The sequence below is a fragment of the Perissodus microlepis genome, chromosome 7 (assembly GCF_051167445.1).
Source record: "Perissodus microlepis isolate ML-2025 ecotype Zambia chromosome 7, ASM5116744v1, whole genome shotgun sequence".
Taxonomy (NCBI): domain Eukaryota; kingdom Metazoa; phylum Chordata; class Actinopteri; order Cichliformes; family Cichlidae; genus Perissodus; species Perissodus microlepis.
Genome location: NC_140467.1, coordinates 28282711 through 28306114, shown reverse-complemented (window position 1 = coordinate 28306114; position 23404 = coordinate 28282711). Strand labels below are relative to the sequence as shown.

At 41.8% G+C, this 23404-nt stretch overlaps 1 protein-coding gene and 1 long non-coding RNA gene across 2 annotated transcripts in view; both read left to right on the top strand.

Moving 5' to 3' along the window:
- Nucleotides 1-23404, top strand: part of LOC146383284 (scavenger receptor cysteine-rich type 1 protein M160-like) — a 65277-nt gene that overhangs the window by 19075 nt on the left and 22798 nt on the right. The window contains exons 21-27 of the mRNA XM_084932440.1: nucleotides 2967-3114; nucleotides 10769-10867; nucleotides 12088-12114; nucleotides 12211-12510; nucleotides 20035-20340; nucleotides 20419-20709; nucleotides 23082-23387. Of these exons, the coding sequence (XP_084788566.1) occupies nucleotides 2967-3114; nucleotides 10769-10867; nucleotides 12088-12114; nucleotides 12211-12510; nucleotides 20035-20340; nucleotides 20419-20709; nucleotides 23082-23387 (1477 nt within the window). The remainder of the gene's footprint in view (nucleotides 1-2966; nucleotides 3115-10768; nucleotides 10868-12087; nucleotides 12115-12210; nucleotides 12511-20034; nucleotides 20341-20418; nucleotides 20710-23081; nucleotides 23388-23404) is intronic.
- LOC146383285 (uncharacterized) lies at nucleotides 3166-9401 on the top strand. The gene is made up of 2 exons (XR_014800916.1): nucleotides 3166-3468; nucleotides 9105-9401. It is a non-coding gene; the product is annotated as an uncharacterized LOC146383285 (long non-coding RNA).

Sequence of the window (23404 nt, the reverse complement as noted above, 5' to 3'; positions counted from 1 at the left end):
AGAAAAAAAAAGAAATTTAAAGAATTGCTGGAGCAGAATCTACTAAGTTTGATTTTAATATTTTCAGACATAAATTCCTTTTCTGTTCAGAGTCTGATAATGTCAGGCTTGGGAAGAGCCAGTCGCTGTGCAGGAATACTGGAGCTGAAACATCAGGGAGAGTGGAGACCAGTGAAGGGCGATTCATGGACTCAGAATGAAGCAGCTATTGTCTGTGAACATGTGGACTGTGACTCTCTGTTTCTGTAGGAAGAAGAGCGGATGCCCTGAGGAGATCTATGTTGTTGATCAGGACTGTCTTCTGTCTCGATCTCTTCTGGGGCAATGTGCAGCGTCTTGCGAACTGTCACCTACCAGCATCTTTGACATAACCTGTTCAGGTAAAACCATTTTTGCTATCATCTTTTCATAACATGTGACAACTAGTCTGTGTAATATCTGGAAAAATTCAGAGACATTTCCATTGTCGCAGTAAAGCTGTTCCTCTGCATGTATGAATGTATGAATCTGTTTGTTCATGGAAAAAATTTCTAATTTCCTTTCTGAGATGATGAGGAGAAAAAAAAGATTTCTGAAAAGTGTGTTGCAGTGTAATTTGCAATAAAAATAAAAATATGGTTGTGAAAAAAAAATCTCATGCTGCATTTGAACTCACAACCTTCACCACACAAGGCTGATGTGAACGAGTGGTAACTCTGCCACAAATCCACAGGTGAGAGAGAGGCATTGCTCCTCATTCAAAATGATTGGGTTTCTACTATTAGAAAAAGGGGACTATTTCAGCAAACAGACTTTTCTGCTTTGCAACAATTCCATCGATAATACCCGCACTCGTGGTGCCTTGAAACAACATCCACCAGCATCAAGCTATCATCAAAAAACAGATCTTCAGGTGTTCTCTGGACTCTGAACTTCATCAGTTTCTCCTCACCCACACAGAGTCTTTCACATTGGGCATCTCTTTAAAAGGAGGCAGTTTAACTCTGGTCAGATCATGGTGCTATCTGACTTGGCCCCCCAGCTCTTGCCCCCACTGTCACTCAACACCAGATCCCCACAGGGCTGCATTCTCAGCCCCCCCTGTTTCTGCTGGATTTGTCTTCCTGTTAAAAGGGAGTTTTTCCCTCCCACTGTCGCCAATTTGGGCCATTTGATTGTTGGGTTTTTCTCTGCATGTATTATTGTAGGGTCTACCTTACAATACAAAGTGCCTTGTTGTTGTGATTTGGTGCTGTATAAAATTGAATTGAATTGAATTGACATCATTGTGGTTGGGCTCATCGCTGAGATGAAACAGCGTACAGGGTGGAGGTCAAGAACTTGTCCCTCTGGTGCTAATTAACACTGCCCAGAAAATAGTTGGCTGCCCTCTGCCACCCCTGGAGGCCATTTCCAGATCCTCCTATCTTAGGAAAACCAGGGCCATCACAGGTGACCCCTTGCACCCCGCCCACCACCTGTTTGATCCGCTGCCTCCTGTTTGGTGCCTTATGTCAATCAGAACCCACACCTGCAGACTCACTAACAGCTTTTTCCCCTGAGCCATTCTGACTGCTAACAAACACTATCCCCAAACACCCCACCCCTGCCCACCACCTCACTAATCTGAGCCATAGTCTGAGTAACCCTCAGGCCACTCACACATGGACTCTACACTCAGACCAAGTCCTTTTGCACCACTCCCAAGCATTTTGCTCCCCAGTGTCTCTCTTTCTTGTTAGGTACCTGGATCTGAGCGACCCAGGGTCCCTGAGCAGCTATGGACTTGTATCATATTATATGTGTTTTTGCTGCACTGTGCTGCTGCTGCGCTGTATTGTTGTCCATGCTTATGTATATAGGCAGGTGTGTGTGCATGTGTGAATGCGGCTGTGACAGGCACCTTCAGGCCTGGTGGGTGTGGCCCTGCCAGGTGGCTGGCGACACCTGAAGATCATCACACGGCTGGAGCTGATCAAGCTTCGTCGGTGTGGCTGAGCGCTCCTCGATGCTGGATCATTGCATGAGACTTCCCGTCAGTTCTCCAACTAGTCGGTTTGTGAGTGTGAGCTTGCCACAGTGAAGTTAATTATACTAACGGCTGCGTCTGTTATTTCCCGGCAGGAGTACGGAAACGCGAGGGCAGCAGGCACGGAGTAAACGGGCACTAGGGAGCGGCCACACGGGGTGGCCACACGGAGCGAAGACACTTGGAGAAGACACGGAGTGGGAGGCGGGGACGCATGGGGATTTATTGTTGTGTGGATTATCTTTACGTCACTGTAAATAAACACACTGCATTCATCAAATGTCGAGCGTTTGGGTCCTCCTTCCCCACATCCCCACGGACCGTGACATTTCTCTTGGTTCATATATATTCCTGTAGTTTGTACAGATTCCTCTTGACAGTATATATCTGTTCTGTTTGCTATTTATTCCTGATTTCTTTACTATTCATATTCATTCATATTTTTTTTAATCCTGCACAATTGGCATGGAGCACTCATAATTTAGTTGTACATTAACAGTAACAATAAAGGGCTATTCTTCTGTTCTATTCGTCTACACAGACAACCTAAAATGTTTGTTGACTGATTCCGATCACAATGAAAGGCATTTTCAATGCTGCTTAGTCCAGCATCAGCTTCCCAGATGTTATGCGACATTTGTAAGAGAGCTGGAATGAGTCTATCTATCCACAGTCATTGAGTCATTACCTCATCATAATTTCATAATTTACACACACAAACTAAAATTTGTTTTTTTACTAGTCAGAGTATGTTTGGCCTACACATGGTATTTAAAAAATAAGATGTTTTCGTCAGCCGTCTTGATTTTGTTTTTCTTTATGTTGTTGTCTACCTGACTAAACCCAGCCTGGTCCAAGTCTGTGCAGCACAACAAAACAGTTTCCAGTTTGTTTTAGACAGCAGAATGCAGAGGTGGTCTGTAGGGAGCTCGGCTGTGGGCCTCCTTCGGTCCTCCAGGGGGCGCTCTATGGAGAAGTGGAGGCTCCAGTGTGGAGCAAAGAGTTCCAGTGTGGAGGCCATGAGTCTGCTCTCCTGGACTGTAGAAGCTCAGCCTCAGCTACAAACAGCTGCTCACCTGGCAAAGCTGTTGGACTCACCTGCTCAGGTAGAAGAGGAGCTGCAGCTTTGATGTGGTTCAAACTCGCTTTATTCTTTTACTGATGACTCTCTGCTTTCAGAGCCTGATTATTTCAGGTTAGTGGGAGGAGCCAGTCGCTGTTCAGGTATTCTGGAGTTTAAGCTGGGAGTCTGGAGACCGCTCATTGTTAAAAGCTTGGCACCAAATGAAGCCAGACTTTTCTGTCAATATCTGGACTGTGGCTCTGTTGTTTCTTTAAAAACCAAACATCAACTTGGATATGTGTGGGAGATGAGTTTTGACTGTATTAATTCTGGATCCCCGAGCGGCTGTGCAGTATCACATATATATATTCACATGCACTGGATCTAAAATGCTCAGGTAAGAGAGCTAAGAGGAAGTTCTCAGCTACAGAACAGTTACTTTAATTAAAACATGAGAAGATGTTTACTAAATAATTTAAAAAAGTTAGAACAATGTGAAAACAGAATGCAATAATTTGCAAAATGTGTTAATTAATATTTTAATCATAATAGAGCATATAGAAAATGAATCAAATGTTCAAACTAAGAAAATGTAGCATTTTAAGATTTTTAGCCATGTCCCTTTAGCCGAATTAGCAATAAAAACTCTATGACTTATAAAAGACATATGACATAAAGACAATTCTACAAAAAGTATCAAAAATAAAATTACTCTCCAGCAAAATTTTATATGGGTCAATATTACTACCACAAATGTTTAATTTTGATCTTGTTTCAGATGTTTTATATCTCTCGTCAAAGAGCAGAGCTTTGCAGTACATGTGCAAAGAACCAGCGGCAAGTAGCAAGCCTCTAAGCTCAGCCTGCCATATACAGATTTCATTGGCTCTTTTGTCAAGGTCTGCAGAGACAATAGTGAATTGTGGCTACAAAATGGCAGCAATGTAGAGGATGGATGCAAGTAGGAATGAGAGAGACTTGTAATAAAATGCTGTCTGAAATAAAAGGAGATGATTTTAAATGATGATTTTAAATTTCATTAAACAAGCACTGCTTGCCTTACTTGCCGTGATTCAATATGGCTGTTCCACCAGCTGTTTCGTTTTAATACCACTTATATTTCCAACCTTGTGTTAACCCTGTTCCATCTTTTTTAAATTCAGTTCAATTTTACTGAATTTTATTTTATTGAATCACCAAAATAGTTGCCTCAAGGCAAAGAAAACAGAGAAAACCCCAAGAATCATATGGACCCCCTATGAGCAAGTGCTTTGTCAACAGTAGGAAGGAAAACTCCCTTTTAACAGGAAGAAACCTCCAACAGAACCAGGCTCAGGGAGGGACAGCTATCAAGACAGACATTTTTTTTTTTTAATTTAACCTTTGTTTATACAGGTAGTCCCATTGAGACTCAGTGTCTCATTTAGAAGAGAGACCTCTTCCAGACAAATATTAAAATTACAACAATAAAATAGCTACATTTGTCTAATGTACACAGTCATATCAAAGACAAGAACAAGTTCCCAGTGATGATTTCAAAAAAACATTTGAACGTTTTTGAAGTCTGCAAGTGAAATCAGTTCAGAGAGCTTTAAATCCTTCTATCTATCTATCAATGTATTCCATGAAGACAGGGCCAAAAAGGAGAATGCCTTCGCCCCAGGTTCTGTACAAACTGATAGAATGGTGAATGAAATGATGTCCTAAGACTGCAGTCTATGACTAAACTGGTTGCATAACATGTGCTCTGATAAATAAGAGGGCAGTAAACCACAAATAGATTTACAGATAAAGTGATACCAATGAACCATCCTGCATAAGACCAATGAGGACCAGTCAACCAGAGAATACCAGAGAGTACAGTGGTGTGTTAAAGGTTTACAGCCAGTTTTAAACCTTAATGCCACATGATAGAGAGAATCCAACAGATGAAGAGAGTGAGCAGCGGCATTCATGTAAATCAGGGGTGCTCAATACGTCGATCGCGATCGACCAGTCGATCGCAAAGGTAGTATTGGTAGATGGCATGGCATTAAAAAAATAGATGCCAGCCTATCATCCATCCCGTCACTTGATTGATACAGGGAAGCCAGTCAGATGACATCAGATTTTTTCTGACGCTTAGGTCGCTGCGTATGCGCAAACAGCGGCGCGAAGTGTAGTAAAACTGACAAGCTAGTCAGCGAGTTAACTCCAATTTTTAGCTCTCGGTTTTTTCTCTTAAACCTAAGAAAGGGTTAAAAATGAGTGAGGGAGCTGGACCAAGTAAGAAGACAAAAACGTATCACTTTCATACGGAATGGGAGGAGGACTTTTTTTTCCACGATGTCATTTTCGAAGTGCGTTTGCCTCATCTGCCAGGCTACCATCGCAATGCCAAAGACGGGAAATGTGGAGCGGCATTTTCGAACTGTTCACGGAAAATACGACACTACATTCCCGCCGAAAAGCGAGCTAAGAAAGAAAAAGGTGAATAAACTAAAATCCCAGTTGTCCGGACAGCAGTCATTTTTCACACAACAAACTTCAAAAGCGAAAGCCGCCACCGAAGCATCGTTCCGGGTGAGTCACATCATCGTTAAAAACAAGAAGTCTTTTCAAGATGGAGAGATGGTAAAAGAGGCATTCGTTGAAGCAGCTGACTCATTGTTCCGAGACTTTAAAAATAAGGCAGAAATAACATCTTCGATCAAAGCTCTCCAGCTGTCAAGAAGTACAGTTACACGGCGCTGTGAAGCCATGGCGGAGGATTTAACCCAGCAACTTTGGAAGGACATCGGAGATTGCCAGTGTTTCTCACTGCAGTTGGACGAATCTACGGACGTGAGTGACACAGCCCAGGTGTGCATTTTCATTCGTATGGTGTTTACTGATATCACTGCAAAAGAAGAGCTATTAACAGTCCTGCCCATGAAAGAACAGACGCGAGGAGAGGACATATTTCAGTCGTTCAAAAACTTTATCGAGAAAACCCAGCTCCCAGTGTACAAATTGGTGTCTATTACCACAGATGGAGCACCCGCAATGGTTGGCCGCTTGAATGGATTTATTGCCAAGTGCAGGCAGGACGATGCTTTCCCAGACTTCCTAAATTACCATTGCATAATCCACCAACAAGCGTTATGCGCTAAAATGCTCAACATGAAGGAGATCATGAATGTTGCAACGAAGATCGCCTGTTCTATTCGCGCCAGATCTCTTCAAAGACGGTTATTTCGTGCACATCTGGAGAAGGCTGACTGCGACCACTCTGAGTTGTTGCTACACACTGACGTGAGGTGGCTTAGTCGAGGGAAATTCCTGCAAAGATTTCGAGAGCTCTGTCCGGAGATTAAGGAGTTTTTCCGTGTAGCTGGACAAGCAGAATACATGCAACTTAATGACGGTCAGTGGCTGTTAGACTTGGCATTTTTAACCGATCTGACAAACATGTTGAATGACCTTAATCTACAGCTGCAAGGAAAAGACAAAACAGTGATCAACATGATCAGCTCAGTTAATGCTTTCAAACGAAAGATGCAACATCTCTCTTTAAAGCTGCAGCGCCATGATTTGATAAACTTTCAAAACCTGGCGTCAGAGCTGGAGATGCAAGGGATGGCCTGTTTGCAACTTGACAGTGCACGCTACACAGAGCAGATTGACAATTGTCTGTCAGAGTTTGACAAACGCTTTCAAGACTTTTCTTTGCTCGAGCCAGTCGCTACCTTCATGTGCTATCCTTTTCGGGAAGATGCTGAGGTCGATTCACTCGCATCAAAAATTGCAAAACTATTTCACCTGAACTCTTCTGGAGTGGAAGATGAGATTTTGACACTACAAGCCGACATTGAGCTGAAGTCCAGAGATCATGGACAGTTCTGGAACTTACTCACAGAAGTAAAGTACCCCAACATGAGGAAATGTGCTGCCTCTTTGACTGCATTATTCGGCTCCACTTATTTATGTGAGTCATCATTTTCCCACATGAAGATCATTAAGTCCAAGTACCGTTCCACCATGACTGATGAACATTTGGAAGTGTGTTTGAGGCTGGCCGTCAGCAGCTACTGTCCGGACTATGCATCCCTGGCTGATTCAATTCAGTGCAAGTCATCAGAGTAAACTCAGGTAATGACAAAAAATTTACATTGTTAATTGTGTTGTGAAATATTGGATATTGCGGTTATGCATGTATATACATTGTAGATATAAAGAATCCTCAATATATTTATAAATAAGTATATGTTTTGGATTTTTGTAGTGGGTAGATCATTTTGACTTGGTCATTTTATAAGTAGCTCATATGCGGAAAAAGTGTGAGCACCCCTGATGTAAATTATGTCACCGTAATCCAGGAGGGGTAAAAAAAAGTGGCAGCAACAAGCCTTTTCCTTGTGGTGAAAGAGAAACATGATCTGTTTCTGAAAAAGATCCCCAACTAGGTTTCTTTAATTGGTGGTCAGAAAGTAAAGATTGCCATCAATCACAATACCTAGGTATTTGTATGAGGCCATAGTTTCAATAGAAAGGCTGCATCTAGATTTTGTCCCACACTGATGACACGAATAGTAAATAATGTAGGCTCCAGGACAAAACCCTGCGGGACTCCATTAGTGATATTTAAAAAAACTGGAAGAGAGACCACTGAACTGCACGCATTGCTTATGGTCTGAAAGATAATTAGAGAACCAGCCAACTGCTTGGTCTGGAAGGCCTATTTCCAGTAATCTCTGACATAAAATGCCATGGTCAACAGAGTCAAAAGCTTTTCAGAGATCAATAAAAAGAAGTGCACAGTAGTTCTTTGGATCCAAGGCTTCAAGATGTCATTGAGAACTGTTAGGGAAGCAGTTACAGTACTGTGCAGTTTCTAAATCCAAATTCCACATGCTTCCACAGAGAGTCAGACACACACACACACACACACACACACACACACACACACACACACACACACACACACACACACTCTTGTTGCCAATTAACCTGGATTCCTGAATTGTTTGTTATTAGATAAAGGTTTTAACAGCAGTGTTAAAATGATCTATTGTGGAACTATGATTGAAAGCAGCAGTGATTTTCTCTGTGCTTATCAATACTAACAAGTTTTCTACCAGTTTAATACCAGTGCTTGGTACCCACCCTTAATGCTGAGTACACCTTGGGTGAATTCACACCTCTAATGGATGTCCACTTGGGATTGGATTACCAGAACCATATGTTAACGCAGGGAGTGAAAAGTGCAATAAAGTGTTAGCTTCAAATACAGGGTGACAGGTTTTTTTTTTTTCATTCTTTCTTCCACTTTTATGAAGTCCACCAATAAACACACACACCTGTTGCGTTAATGCATCAACAATCAGCATGAAAGGACACATGCTGGAATTTGAACTTAAAGCACCGAATAGTTGCTAAGAGTAAGAGGGAATTCATGACGATGTTTTTCAAATGTGAAGCGTAGTTTTGATCTTCTTTTTCAGAATCTTAGCTTCAGAATCCATGACTTGTCGACCTTCAGCACATATCTGTGTACATTCTTGCATTTCTGGCAAAATACATTTATTTTAAAAATGGATTCAGGAGTTAATGAATTGATATCGCATTATTCATACTAAAATCGACTTAAATCGGGGAAATAATTTTTAAAAATCCACCCCTAGTTATCAGTTAATACTACTGAGTTTGGTTAACAAGGTGTATCCATGCACTGTGTAATGCACAATGGGTGCATTACACACCTACAGATATCTACTAACTGGTGCTAAGTAACAGAGTAATAAAATAGTAGATAAAAATATTAGGATTGCAGTCACTACAAATGAAGCACAAATGTCTTGGGTCACACAACATTCAGACCTGCCACAACCTCCCCAGATTGTACTTGTTTGCAGTGAAGTATTAAAAACAATAAATAAATAAGAGAAAGCCAAATCAAAGAGTAAGAGTAGGAGAACACTGTTTGAATGTGAGTGATATACTACTTTTACTGTTTTTACTTTCAGACATGAGTGATGCCGTCGGTCTGATCTGTGTGCTGTCATGTCTCTCCAGGCTAGCAACAGTCAGAACTACAGTTGACAGGAGGGCGCTGAGCAGGTTTACTGGGACCTCTGTGTTTGAGCAGTTTAAGAGGACAAAACTCAGGGAGCAGAGGATGATCTCCAAAGAGCATCATCTCATATCCAAATGAATTTCTGCACTAATGCTCAACCAATGATTACACACTTTTCCTGTTCTGTATCAAGTTTTCTTTGATGTGCATGAAAATAATTTGCTCTGCTTTTTGTAATGAGCCAATTAAATGGAACAACTTATCATTATCATCTAATAAAGTTCATACAGACAGATCATTTGTTTGGAGGAATGTTTGTGCCTGCAAGTGATTGTATCAAAAACACGGCTGCAATTCGCCTTGAGATATTTATCAATGAATATGACTGGATGAAGTATTTACTAAAGATTTACTAACACCAGCTTTTAACAAAAATACTGTAAAATTGTTCTAAATTTTAAACTCTATTTTTTCAAATATTGTATTGATTAATTTATCATAATTTCAATAAAACAATACTAATTTTATTTAAGATCAAAGATTTCCAACAGGACGTATCCCCTTAATGACGTCCATTTCCAAATAATAACTACAACATATCTTACTGCAGATGTTTGAGTGTAGCAGTAACAGAAAAATGACTGTGTGTTTGAGCTGGTTGTGTTTGTCAACAATGTGAACTTAAATTGTAAAAAATGACCTAAAGAGCTCTGTGGAGTTTTTGTTGATGTCTCTAATATATAATATAATGTAATGTAATGTGATGTAATCAATCCTCTTTTTTATTCTCTTGCCTGGCTTGGCTTAGACATGATAATAGTGTACCAGATATAAGGTAATAATGGAAGTAGCACAAATAGAAATGAATAAATAACCAGCTATAAGAGGAGGAACCTATAGAGATTCTATGTAGCTGTTCTTGTTTGGCAGCACCACTCATTCAGATCACAGTTCTGATTGCAAAAGCTGCCTGACAGGACAGGATCTAGGATCGTCATACACACCACTTGCATGAAACATGAAAGCCAGTGGTTAGTGACCACCAGGTTCCGTGTTTCAAGTCTCAGGTGTTTAGTTTATTTTTACTTGTTTTTAGTTTCCTCCCTGCTTAGGTTTTGTTAGTTTAGTCATTGTATTCCTGCATCTGGATCCACACTCTTTTCACTCCATACATCTGCCATAGATGACGTGACAATCCAATGCTTTTTGAATAATCAGGACAAAAAATTAGCTGGATGACAAGATCCATGTAAAAAAAATTAAAAATAAAAATGGATTATCTCAAATTGATTATTTTTGTCTTTACATCACACTTTTTAAGCAAACGGGCCAGGGGGCATGATGGGAGTCTGAGTGTGGATAACCATGCTGAAAGGTCAAAGGATCACTTTACACAGAAAGAAAAAAACACACTGAAGTTCAGTTCATTTATTTTAAGAACAAAGTGCAGGTTAATATTTACTGTAGGAAAACAGTCAGTATTTAACCTCGTTCTTCTTGTACTACGTTATGTGACCATAAATGGGAATGTCAGTGGACTTACGGGAAGTCTGCTGAACACAGCCGGGAATATGAATGGGTTCAAATGAGGTCAACAGATTTGAAGATGAAATGACAAAATTAGACACAGTGGACTCAAGTCCTGCCTCTCCCTACAGATAAATACTGAGCACAGCACAGAAGACCATCAGAGACGTCTGTGTAGACATGGATCATCATCATCATCATCTGCTGCTGTTGCTGCTGCTGCTGTGGAGCTCAGGTAGGACTGTACTTTAAAAATTCCCTGTTAGTATTCACTGAGTTGACTGGACCATTAAAGAACCTGATCACACACACACACGCACGACATGACATGACACAACACACATAACATGCTGGGGTATCAGCTGGAGTATCCAGAGGACCCTGCAGGCTCACAGAGAACGTGGCAGACAGCAGCTATGAGCACACTGCCCTCTTGCTTTGTGGTCACCGTCTAAAGCACGTTGATTAAGAAGACTGAGTTGAATTGGTGATACCAGGCGGCAGAAAAGAGAACAGTGTGGTGACCTGATGAAAGTGGTGCAGAGCTGAAGGAGCCTTTGTCTCTGCTTGTTTGAACTGAGCAGCCAAAGGATAAAAGTCACTACTTGTCACCTTGCTGATACGTATGTGGGTCTTCTGATTCTGCACTGAATGATTAAACATAAACTCGACTACGCCGATGCTGGGAATGATGATTTTCTCAGATTAATGGTTGATTCTAACATGTACATGAAGTTTTGCTCTGAGAGAATAACGACTGATTATGTGTTGCCTGGATTTTAAATACATCATGATGTTAACTGCTTCTGATACTACACATTGACTTTGACTATAACTCTGTCGAGATAACTCTCGCGTGCTTTGTAGTTGATGATTGATTCTGTAGGGTTACCACAAATTTTGACTTTGTACTTTCTTCATGAAGACTGATCTCTGCTTCCAAAGACTTCACTAAAAACTGTGTAACTGTTAAGCAGTCTTATACACTCACATGTTGTACAAGGTAAAAATGTATGACACTTTTAAGCATGTAACTTTTTTTATTGAAGGATTTGGACACAACTTGCTGAATAATTGGTGCATAAAATTAACGTCAGATACAATTAAAAGTAGGAATATCAGGATTATATAACAACAGAAGGAGAAGTTGTCTCTGTCGGCCTCTGTGCTGAAGGCAGACATGCTGGACACGCTTCTTGCTTTCTTTATTTTTGTTGAACCTGCACGTTTGTGGATGTTCAATAAATGTGGCAAAGAACATTTTTTCTTTTGTTGATTTTCAAAAATCATTAATTGTGGTGTTTTCATTTGTACAATGAGCTGTGTTTTCAAATCCTCAATTCACATGCACACTGACAAAACATAAAGTTTACTGGCATGTTTGTTCTGTCCTCGACTGATCTCCACTCAGAATTGCTCTTTATGTTCATGAGTTTTCTCTCATGTCCTCCTCAGGAGCCCAGGCTGAAGAGAAGTCAACAGGTAAGAAGAGAAAAAAAGAGATTTAAAGAATTGCTGGAGCAGAATCTACTAAGTTTGATTTTAATATTTTCAGAAATAAATTCCTTTTCTATTCAGAGTCTGATGATGTCAGGCTCGTGGGAGGAGCCAGTCGCTGTGCAGGAATACTGGAGCTGAAACATCAGGGAGAGTGGAGAGCAGTGAAGGGCGATTCATGGACCCGGAAGGAAGCAGCTATTGTCTGTGAACATCTGGACTGTGGCTTTCCTGTTTCTGTAGGAAGAAGAGAGGATGCCTCGAGTAGACCAACAACGTGGTGGATCAGTCGGGGCTGTCTTCTTTCTCGATCTCTTCTGGGGCAATGTGCAGTGTCTTGGGAACTGCCTTCTACAAGCGTCTTTGACATAACCTGTTCAGGTAAACCCATGTTTGCTATCATCTTTTCATAATATGTGACAACTAGTCTGTGTATTTATGGAGAAAATCAGGGACATTTCCATTGTCGTAGTAAGGCTGTCCCTCTGTAGTAGGAATCCTTTTGTTTTCTTTCTGAGATTATGAGGAGGAAAAGATTTTTGAAAAGTGTGTTGACGTGTAAATATGCAATATAGACAAAATGTGATGTTGAAAAAAACTTCATGCTGCATTTAAACTCACAACCTTCACCACACAAGGCTGAGGGGAGTGAGTGGTAACTCTGCCACTAATCCACAGCTGAGAGAGAGGCATTGCTCCCCATTCAAAATGATTGGGTTTCTACTATTAGAAAAAGTGGACTATTTCACCAAAGATGCAAAATTATGAAATATAGGCTTGTAACACATAATGGAGCTGGTTATTAGTATGAACAGTCTGTCTACAACAAACAGTGTGAGACTAGTTAGTCGGTGAAAAGAAGTAAAACGGCCAATGACAATAACATATTCTGGGATTGCTGCTTTCAAAAATTCTCCCATCTTCCACCATCTTGAAGTGACATTATGTGTTTATATCCATCATGAGATAAAATTAGGCTTTGGATCTAATGAATTTGAAAGACCAGTAAACACCATTAACCTTCTACAATGACATCATGAGTTCCCATAGCTGTCGTAAGGATTTCAGAGCCTTAGGAAGAGTGTATGTAGATCCCCTCTGTAAAAGATTTCTTAACTCCACAGTGACATCATTGCACCCGTTGAGTCCCAGATACCACAATGAACTTTACTCACACTTTCCAGACACGGCGATGAGAAGTTTAATAACTAGTTTAATGACATTGTAATCTACTATGGGATTGTACAGCACACGGATAGTGGATAGCAGATAGTGTCTCAACAAATCAGAGAATGTCTACCCCCCCCTCCCTTGACTCCCACCAGTTTGCTTATAGAGCATGGAGGATGCCATCACCATCATCCTTCACAGAGCACTGAACCATCTGAAGAACAAGAAGAGCTATGTGAGGATGGACTACAGCTAAATGTTCACCACCATAAACCCAGACATCCTCACCACCAAACTGGACCACCTTCAGGTCCCCCTGCCACCTGGTCCTTGATCAAAGCCATCTTAATCCCACCGGCCCCCGCCTCTCCCCCCAATTGTCACTCAGCACTGGATCCCCACAGGGCTGCATCCTCAGTACCTTACTGTAAGCCCTGTACACCTATGACTGTACACCAACCCACCCACCCAACGTTATAGACCAGTATGCCGATGACACCACTGTGGTCGGGCTAATTTCTGATGGAGATGGGACAGTGTACAGGGCGGAGGTAGAGAACTTGTCCCACTGGTGCTCAGAAAATAATATGAACATCCTTAAAAACAAAAGAACTCATAATGAGTCACAGACAGTGTCACGGCCGAGGCCGACAGACAGAAGGTCTCAGAAGCAGGACTCACACGAGAAAATGTGTTGAACAAGATTTTATTTAGAAGACATGAAATTGCAAAATCAACTAGACAGTGAACTATGAACTAAGGTCTACAAGATCAGTGAGGCTAAAAACTAGTGAAACTATGACCAGGGAAAAACACAATGACACTGAATATGCGAGAAACTAAATCTTCATCAGGAGTGCTTTAACTCAGGGGCATGGAGAAAAGGCATGGGCTTCAGGGAATGCACCCAGGAGTCTCAGTACATCTTTGAAGGCGGAGAAGTGGCAGGGGGGAGGTAGGTGGTCCGAGTAAGGCTGCTGGGTTTCAGGAGCAAGGAATCTGTGAAGAGCAATGACTGTAGAAGGAGGGCACGCAGCTGAGTAAAGCTGACGGGAGCAGAGATGAACAGAGCTGCCAAAGAACTCTACTCAGACTGAGCTCCTGATAGGGGATCAGTATGAGAACAGAAAACAAAAACTCCTCAGCACAAAAGCACACGAATCTTCAAACCATAACACCCTGAAAACACGTGACAAGCAACAGGGGTGGGTGAGCAGGGTTAGAGTAAGCCAATGCAGACAGCAGCATCACATGGCGGCATCTCTACGCGTTCCAGCGCAGACATGCGCGTCGGACGAGGGGCAAGCATCCGAGGCGTATGTGTGTGTGTGTATTCTGTGTTCAACTTGAGAGAGAGTGTCCTTCACCCGGTTAAGCAAAAGTCAACAGTCTTCAGCCAATGCAGGTGTACTTGAAGAGAGACTAAACATACAGGGAGTGCAGAATTATTAGGCAAGTTGTATTTTTGAGGAATAATTTTATTATTGAACAACAACCATGTTCTCAATGAACCCAAAAAACTCATTAATATCAAAGCTGAATGTTTTTGGAAGTAGTTTTTAGTTTGTTTTTAGTTTTAGCTATTTTAGGGGGATATCTGTGTGTGCAGGTGACTATTACTGTGCATAATTATTAGGCAACTTAACAAAAAACAAATATATACCCATTTCAATGATTTATTTTTACCAGTGAAACCAATATAACATCTCCACATTCACAAATATACATTTCTGACATTCAAAGACAAAACAAAAACAAATCAGCGACCAATATAGCCACCTTTCTTTGCAAGGACACTCAAAAGCCTGCCATCCATGGATTCTGTCAGTGTTTTGATCTGTTCACCATCAACATTGCGTGCAGCAGCAACCACAGCCTCCCAGACACTGTTCAGAGAGGTGTACTGTTTTCCCTCCTTGTAAATGTCACATTTGATGATGAACCACAGGTTCTCAATGGGGTTCAGATCAGGTGAACAAGGAGGCCATGTCATTAGTTTTTCTTCTTTTATACCCTCTCTTGCCAGCCACGCTGTGGAGTACTTGGACGCGTGTGATGGAGCATTGTCCTGCATGAAAATCATGTTTTTCTTGAAGGATGCAGACTTCTTCCTGTACCACTGCTTGAAGAAGGTGTCTTCCAGAAACTGGCAGTAGGACTGGGAGTTGAGCTTGACTCCATCCTCAACCCGAAAAGGCCCCACAAGCTCATCTTTGATGATACCAGCCCAAACCAGTACTCCACCTCCACCTTGCTGGCGTCTGAGTCGGACTGGAGCTCTCTGCCCTTTACCAATCCAGCCACGGGCCCATCCATCTGGCCCATCAAGACTCACTCTCATTTCATCAGTCCATAAAACCTTAGAAAAATCAGTCTTGAGATATTTCTTGGCCCAGTCTTGACGTTTCAGCTTGTGTGTCTTGTTCAGTGGTGGTCGTCTTTCAGCCTTTCTTACCTTGGCCATGTCTCTGAGTATTGCACACCTTGTGCTTTTGGGCACTCCAGTGATGTTGCAGCTCTGAAATATGGCCAAACTGGTGGCAAGTGGCATCTTGGCAGCTGCGCGCTTGACTTTTCTCAGTTCATGGGCAGTTATTTTGCGCCTTGGTTTTTCCACACGCTTCTTGCGACCCTGTTGACTATTTTGAATGAAACGCTTGATTGTTCGATGCTTTGCAATTTTGAGACTGCTGCATCCCTCTGCAAGATATCTCACTATTTTTGACTTTTCTGAGCCTGTCAAGTCCTTCTTTTGACCCATTTTGCCAAAGGAAAGGACGTTGCCTAATAATTATGCACACCTGATATAGGGTGTTGATGTCATTAGACCACACCCCTTCTCATTACAGAGATGCACATCACCTAATATGCTTAATTGGTAGTAGGCTTTCGAGCCTATACAGCTTGGAGTAAGACAACATGCATGAAGAGGATGATGTGGATAAAATACTCATTTGCCTAATAATTCTGCACTCCCTGTAGTCCGGTTATCAGGGACAAGAATTTGTTGTTCCGGAGCTGCATGAGTGAGGGAGATGATTGTTTGAGTTAGTGCAGACAAGTGCACCAATTTTGCAGTTGTTCTTAATGTCCATCACTGGTCACCGGGTCTATCTATTTCCCATTGCAAAGCCGTGAGCTTCTCTACAATCTTCCCATATGGCGTTAAATAAACACAGTCTGAGTACTCACAGCTTACCCATTATTAAACCCGATTCTTTGATCCCCATGATAGAACAGAGAAAACCCGACTCAGAGTGGTCAAAACATAATTCTTTATTCAATCATATTCCAGAAGAGAGAGAGCCCTGCACAGCCTAAAGCCAGTTGCAGAATCTCTAACATTAGAAGCTAAAAATGTGTCTCATATAGGTGTTATTTTGGTCCTTTACACATAACATACAGCCTCGATACAAACAACTGCTTATATGTTACTAGTTCCTCTTTCTGTCTGGTTTCTGTCACGGTACTGGGCCATGAGGCCCAGGGTTTAAGTTCTAATGCATATTTTTGTATCCACATGTGTAGTTTAATGCATCTAGTTGTTTTCTAGTTTGCAGTTTAGTCCTTGGTTTCTTAGTCCCTTTTGTCATCTCTCCCTGGTCCGCGTGTCTACCTGTCATGTTTCATGTCTCTGGTTAGGTTAAGTTCATGTTCTATCTCCATGTCTATGTCTCTGTGTTTCCTGTTTTATTTTGAAAGAGTATGGTGTTCTTTGTTCATTGTAGTTAGTGTTACTCTCCCCTGTATTGTCATTAGGTTTCATTCTAGTCAGCTGTGTTCTCATGTGTCTCCACTTCCCCTGATCACCTCATGTGTGTATTTAAGTCCTCAGTCTTCCTTTGTTCGTGGCCGTGTCGTCTGTTCTACTTCTCCCATGTTACGCCAGGTTTCAGGACTCTGTGCTGGTCATGTCCATATTACTTACGTGAATACGTTTCATAGTTCTTTGTTGTTCCAGCACAGAGTCCTGGGGTCCGTTCTTCGTACCTCGCTAACTACATCCAAGATCAAATGACACATCCAATATCAAATCATCGCGCCAACTTTGAGCTCGCTATTCCGGTTCTCCGAACACACCTGTTGTTGACGATTAGTACAGCTGGATGAAGTAATGTGAGATCACTGGGTGGCTTAAAAGGGGCTACGCATCGATAGTAGAAACACTGATCGGCAACCCTTTGATTGGTCGGCGAAAATGTCGAAGGAGCGCGCTCAGTATTTTTCGGCAGCAGAGCAAGAACTCTTGATTGAGGGATTTCAGGAGTTTCAGAGTTTAATTAAAACGCAAGGGAACACTGCAAAGGCTGCAAAAGCAAGGAGAGAGGGCTGGCAGAAAGTTGCTGACAAATTAAACTCGTAAGTAATTTAATAATAATAATAATAATAATAATAATAGATTGGATTTATATAGCGCTTTTCAAGGCACCCAAAGCGCTTTACAATGCCACTATTCATTCACTCTCACATTCACACACTGGTGGAGGCAAGCTACAGTTGTAGCCACAGCTGCCCTGGGGCAGACAGACAGAAGTGAGGCTGCCATATCGCGCCATCGGCCCCTCTGGCCAACACCAGTAGGCGGTAGGGTAAATTTATTATATTATATTACATTATATCATATTATATTATATTATATCATATTATATTATATTACATTATATCCTCTTTCACATTAGAGCCACAACAGGACCCACTAGAACATGGGAACAAGTAAAAGTGAAATATAAGAATATTCTACAGAATGGTAATATTTATCACTTATATTGCTTTTAGTCTCTTGAAAAGAGACCCTGAAATAATCTGTTTGTTTGTTTATAACAGCAACCAAGAAAAGGGCAGAGCAAAAAAAGACAGGTGGTGGTCTTGCACCCTCTCGTCAACAAGTTGGTTAAGTAAATAATACCCTCACGGGAAAATCGATATCTCTCTATGAGCACACTGTCGCGCTGAGCTAAAGGATCCTGTCTATCCCGCAATATACGCTGAATTCTGAAAACTCTCCTTATCAATCTCGCACCTTCCACAATGGGTTGCTCGCGTACAAACGGACAGGACATGGCTGCGACAGACTTCCCAAATCCACCTTCGCTTTTATAGCCGTGGTCTCTCATCTTGATTACACGAAGTAATTTACTATTACTACTCTAAAATATGAATTACATCTGAAATAATCAAATACATGAAATAGAATGATTAATAGTACATTTCCCTTTTTTTAGGAAATGACCTGTATGTATCTGTATGAAATCAATAAAAGAATCAAGTACTGCATTATCTTTAGTTACACTGATAATATTTATTTATGGAAAAACAGTGGAAAAATATCGCTGTTGCTTTCGTATAAATGAAGCGGACATACCTGAGTGGCCGCGATCTAATCCTGTTTACATAATGTAAGCCTGCTCCCAAGCAGGTTTACGCTTACGGATCTGTTGCTATGACAGCAAGTCCCGGATGAGCTTCGGAGAACCGAACGATCCAAGATCACGCGAAATCGTCAACAATCAAATCCAGCTAACTTACTTAGCGAGGTACGAAGAACGGACCCCTGTTCATAGTTGTCTCCGTCATGTGCATCATTGTCACCCTGTCTTAGCCTTCCCTGCTGTCTGAGTTTAGTGTCAGTTCTTAGTTTTCCCAGTTCAGCTTCTAGTTTAGTCTTGCCTCAGTGCAGTTTGTCCGCCTCCACCAAGAGCCAAAGTAGTAGTATAATGTAAACAGAATTGGTCCTAGCACTGAACCCTGTGGAACTCCATCACTAACCTTAGTGTGTGAAGAGGACTCTCCATTTACATGCGCAAATTTGAGTCTATTAGACAGATATGATACAAACCACTGCAGCACAGTACCTGTAATACCTACAGCATGTTCTAATTGCTCTAATAGGATATTATGGTCAACAGTATCGAACGCTGCACTGAGGTCTAGCGGGACAAGCACAGAGATGAGTCCACTGTCAGAGGCCATAAGAAGATCATTTGTAACCTTCACTAAAGCTGTTTCTGTGCTGTGAGGAGCTCTGAAACCTGACTGAAACTCTTCAAATAAACCATTCCTTTCAAGAGTTTTTAAAAAGGAAGGAAGGTTGGAGATTGGCCTATAATTACCTAAATCCACTGGGTCAAGAGATGGATTTTCAAGTAATCGTTTAACTACTGCCAGCTTAGAGACCTGTGGGCCATAACTGATTATTAGAGATAGGTTGATCATATTTAAGATTGAAGCATCAATTAATGATAGGACTTCTTTGAGCAGTCTTGTAGGAATGGGGTTTAAAAGACCTGAAGTTAACTCAGAAAGATCAATTGGAGAAAAAGACTCAGTGTCAGTGGCATCAGTGGTACTGTAAGTAGCTGTACATATCTGAGATGATTATGATTTTTTTTTCTTTTATGTTTAAAATTGTATTTCCAAAAAAATTCATGAAGACATTACTAGTTATCGTTTCCTGCTCTCTCTCTCTGCTGATCTCACCTGGACTGCTGGTAAAGAAGAACATTTTCATAGGGCCTCTTTTTTTTGTCTTTCTTGATGCTGTTGTCTACTTGACTAAACCCAGCCCGGTCCAAGTCTGTGCAGAACAAACCAAACAGTTTCCAGTCTCTTTCAGACAGGTAGTGTGTCAGACCCCCCCTCCCAAATTTGAATCAGTGAATAGTTGTTTGCTGCCATCTTTTTCTTGTGTCTCTGCTGTCTCTAATCTCTCTGTTTGATCTTCTCTGATGTCTCCAGACTCTGTCAGGCTGCTGAATGGTTCCAGTCTGTGTTCAGGCAGACTGGAGGTGAAGTCTAACCAGAGCTGGTCCTCAGTGTGTGAAGCTGACTTTGACCAGCAGGATGCAGAGGTGGTCTGTAGGGAGCTCGGCTGTGGGCCTCCTTCGGTCCTCCAGGGGGCGCTCTATGGAGAAGTGGAGGCTCCAGTGTGGAGCAAAGCGTTCCAGTGTGGAGGCCATGAGTCTGCTCTCCTGGACTGTAGAAGCTCAGCCTCAGCTAGAAACAGCTGCTCAGCTGGCAAAGCTGTTGGACTCACCTGCTCAGGTAGAAGAGGAGCTGCAGCTTTGATGTGGTTCAAACTCACTTTATTCTTTTACTGATGACTCTCTGATTTTTTTCCAGAGGGTGAGGATGTCAGGTTGGTGGGAGGAGCCACCCACTGTACAGGAACGGTGGAGCTGAAATATCTGGGAGAGTGGAGACCAGTGGAAGCCATTGAGTGGACCCGGAAAACAGCTACTGTTGTGTGTGAACAACTGGATTGTGGTTATGTTGTTTCTTTAGGAAAAAGGACGGGTGCATCAAGCAGATCTGTGTGGAGCATCAGTGATATGTGTATTCAGCTTGGATCTACTCTGCAATACTGTGCATCAGCTTCGTTTTCTAAGTCCATTTTTGATGTAACCTGCTCAGGTAAAATTATTTGTGACATTATACATGATATAATATGTGATAGCTGGAAGAGAAGCAAACTATCCACCAATCGTGACTGGCTCTGTTCCACAGCATATCTTTGTTTTCTCTTCCTCCCCTCACCCCCAACAGATGGACTCCTGGCCTGTTGTTGTGATAGATGTAGATCTAGATACAACTGAATTGAACTGAATCATGGCAGAAGAGAGGTTCAGTGTTCTCGGGAGTCAAACTAAAGAGTCCCTTCTTCAGTGCTATAACTTTCAGGGCTTCCTATTTCTTAGCTTGAGTTTCAGTTCAGTCTCTCCACACTCATGTATTGCTGCACCCTGGGTCTCATTCTTAACAGTTTGCACAAAGAAATCTGGGCAACTTTTGAAACAGTTTTCTAATTTTCAATTTTCCTTTTCTAAACAGATATAATATTCAAAAACATAAAAAAATAATTGGGCCTTAATTAAGAAACAATTGAAAGTTGGAAATATATACAAAGCAAGTTGGCAATGCTACAGTTTGTACTTCTCCCAGTTCACAAGATACTGGAGGGTCTTACCCTGATAGTCTCCTGACTGAATATACAGAGCACAGGACACCACTGTAGACTTGCTTAAGCTGGGATACATAGGATACATTCATTGAGTATCTTCAATGTTTTGGGGAGTATGAGATCACAGGCAGAGTTAACTCAAGATTCTCAATTTCAAAAGGTCCAGTGATCCTGAGACAGAGCTTCTTTGAGTTATATTGTAATGGAATGTCCTAGAACATAACCAAATTTTCTGATCTAAGGTCTGAAGTTCGAAGCTGAAATCTGGTGTTAGTCTCCCAAACATTTAGTTCTCTCTACGGCCCTGAGGAGTACTGTCTCTGGGCATCTCTGGATTTCTTGACGTAGGTCGTCGTGTTGCATGGAGTGAACCGCTGTCTCACTGTCCAGCTTTGGGAACATAGAGTTCAGTAGCACAGAGAGGACTCAAATAGACATAACCCAATGGGAGATGAGGTCATGGTGTTGTGTACCTACTCGTCTGCTTCAAATGGTAGGTTTGATAGCGCAACACAGTAGAGGGCAGCTTATGTAGAACAAAATCTCTTCACACTTGTGAGGTGAAAATAGTCCCTCAATCAGAGATTTGTTTCAAAATCATATCATTTAATCTGAAAATACTGAACCATCACTCTACATTAGTTGTTTGAGTGGAAAATATATGTATAGAAGTTCCTAATTCATAACAGAGGACAGAAAAAAGACATTTCATACACACCAACGATCATAGATATTTACAAAAATGTTTACATGCATCATTGTCATATACTAACACTTAAAGACTAATTTTTTTTTACCATTTCACTCACCAATTTTCACTATTTGTAGTGAGTTTCTCTTGTTAAGCTGAATCTGTGGTACTTGGTACTGGTCTTTTACCCACTTCTTCCTTTTTCTTCAGGTTTATGTTAAAAACATTTTGTTCTACTGAGCTAATTTATTTACTTTTTAACCTCAGCTATAGTATCAGAGGAAGCAACATATATGAACTTGTTTAGTGAAGCCAGAGCCCAGTTTTAGTTTACAAACTGTCAACCTTCCAAAGTGGCTTCACCCTCAGATGCTTTTCTTTACATTTCATCAGGTGGAAATTATTAAGCTTTTTTATGTAGCAGTGCATATTTGTCTCTCAGAACAACAAATTGAGGTAAACATGTTTTGTGTTTTAGATTAGTGGCGTCATTATAGTTTGCAGATTGCAGGTAGTGAGTGTTGATTTACAGTGATTCTAGTTGACTGATTTAGAGAATGTGTACATAAGAACATAACAGACTAGTGCTAGGAACAACTGGCATTGGTTTCGCTAATCTAGGGTCTTATAACCCTCATTTCCCTGCTGCTGCTCCACCAGCCAATCTTGATATAACAGGAGCGATCGTGGCTCAAGAGTTGGCAGTTTGTCTTGTAATCAGAAGGTTGCCGGTTTGAGCCCCGGCTCGGACAGTCTTGGTCGTTGTGTCCTTGTGCAAGACACTTCACTCGGTGCCTACTGGTGGGGGTCAGAGGGGCCGGTGGCACCAGTGTCTGGCAGCCTCGCGTCTGTCATTGCGCCCCAGGGTGGCTGTGGCTACAATGTAGCTGCCATCACCAGTGTGTGAAGGGGTGGGTGACTGAATGTAGTGTAAAGTGCTTTGGGGTCCTTAGGGACTAAGTAAAGCGCTATACAAATACAGGCCATTTACCATTTTAACGGTATTATACTGTCCCACCAATAAATAGATAAACAGTCTCATCTTTGAACCAGTGAATAGTTGTTTGCTGCCATCTTTTTCTTGTGTGTCTGCTGTCTCTGATCTCTCTGTTTGATCTTCTCTGATGTCTCCAGACTCTGTCAGGCTGCTGAATGGTTCCAGTCTGTGTTCGGGCAGACTGGAGGTGAAGTCTAACCAGAGCTGGTCCTCAGTGTGTGAAGCTGACTTTGACCAGCAGGATGCAGAGGTGGTCTGTAGGGAGCTCGGCTGTGGGCCTCCTTCGGTCCTCCAGGGGGCGCTCTATGAAGAAGTGGAGGCTCCAGTGTGGAGCAAAGAGGTCCAGTGTGGAGGCCATGAGTCTGCTCTCCTGGACTGTAGAAGCTCAGCCTCAGCTAGAAACAGCTGCTCAGCTGGCAAAGCTGTTGGACTCACCTGCTCAGGTAGAAGAGGAGCTGCA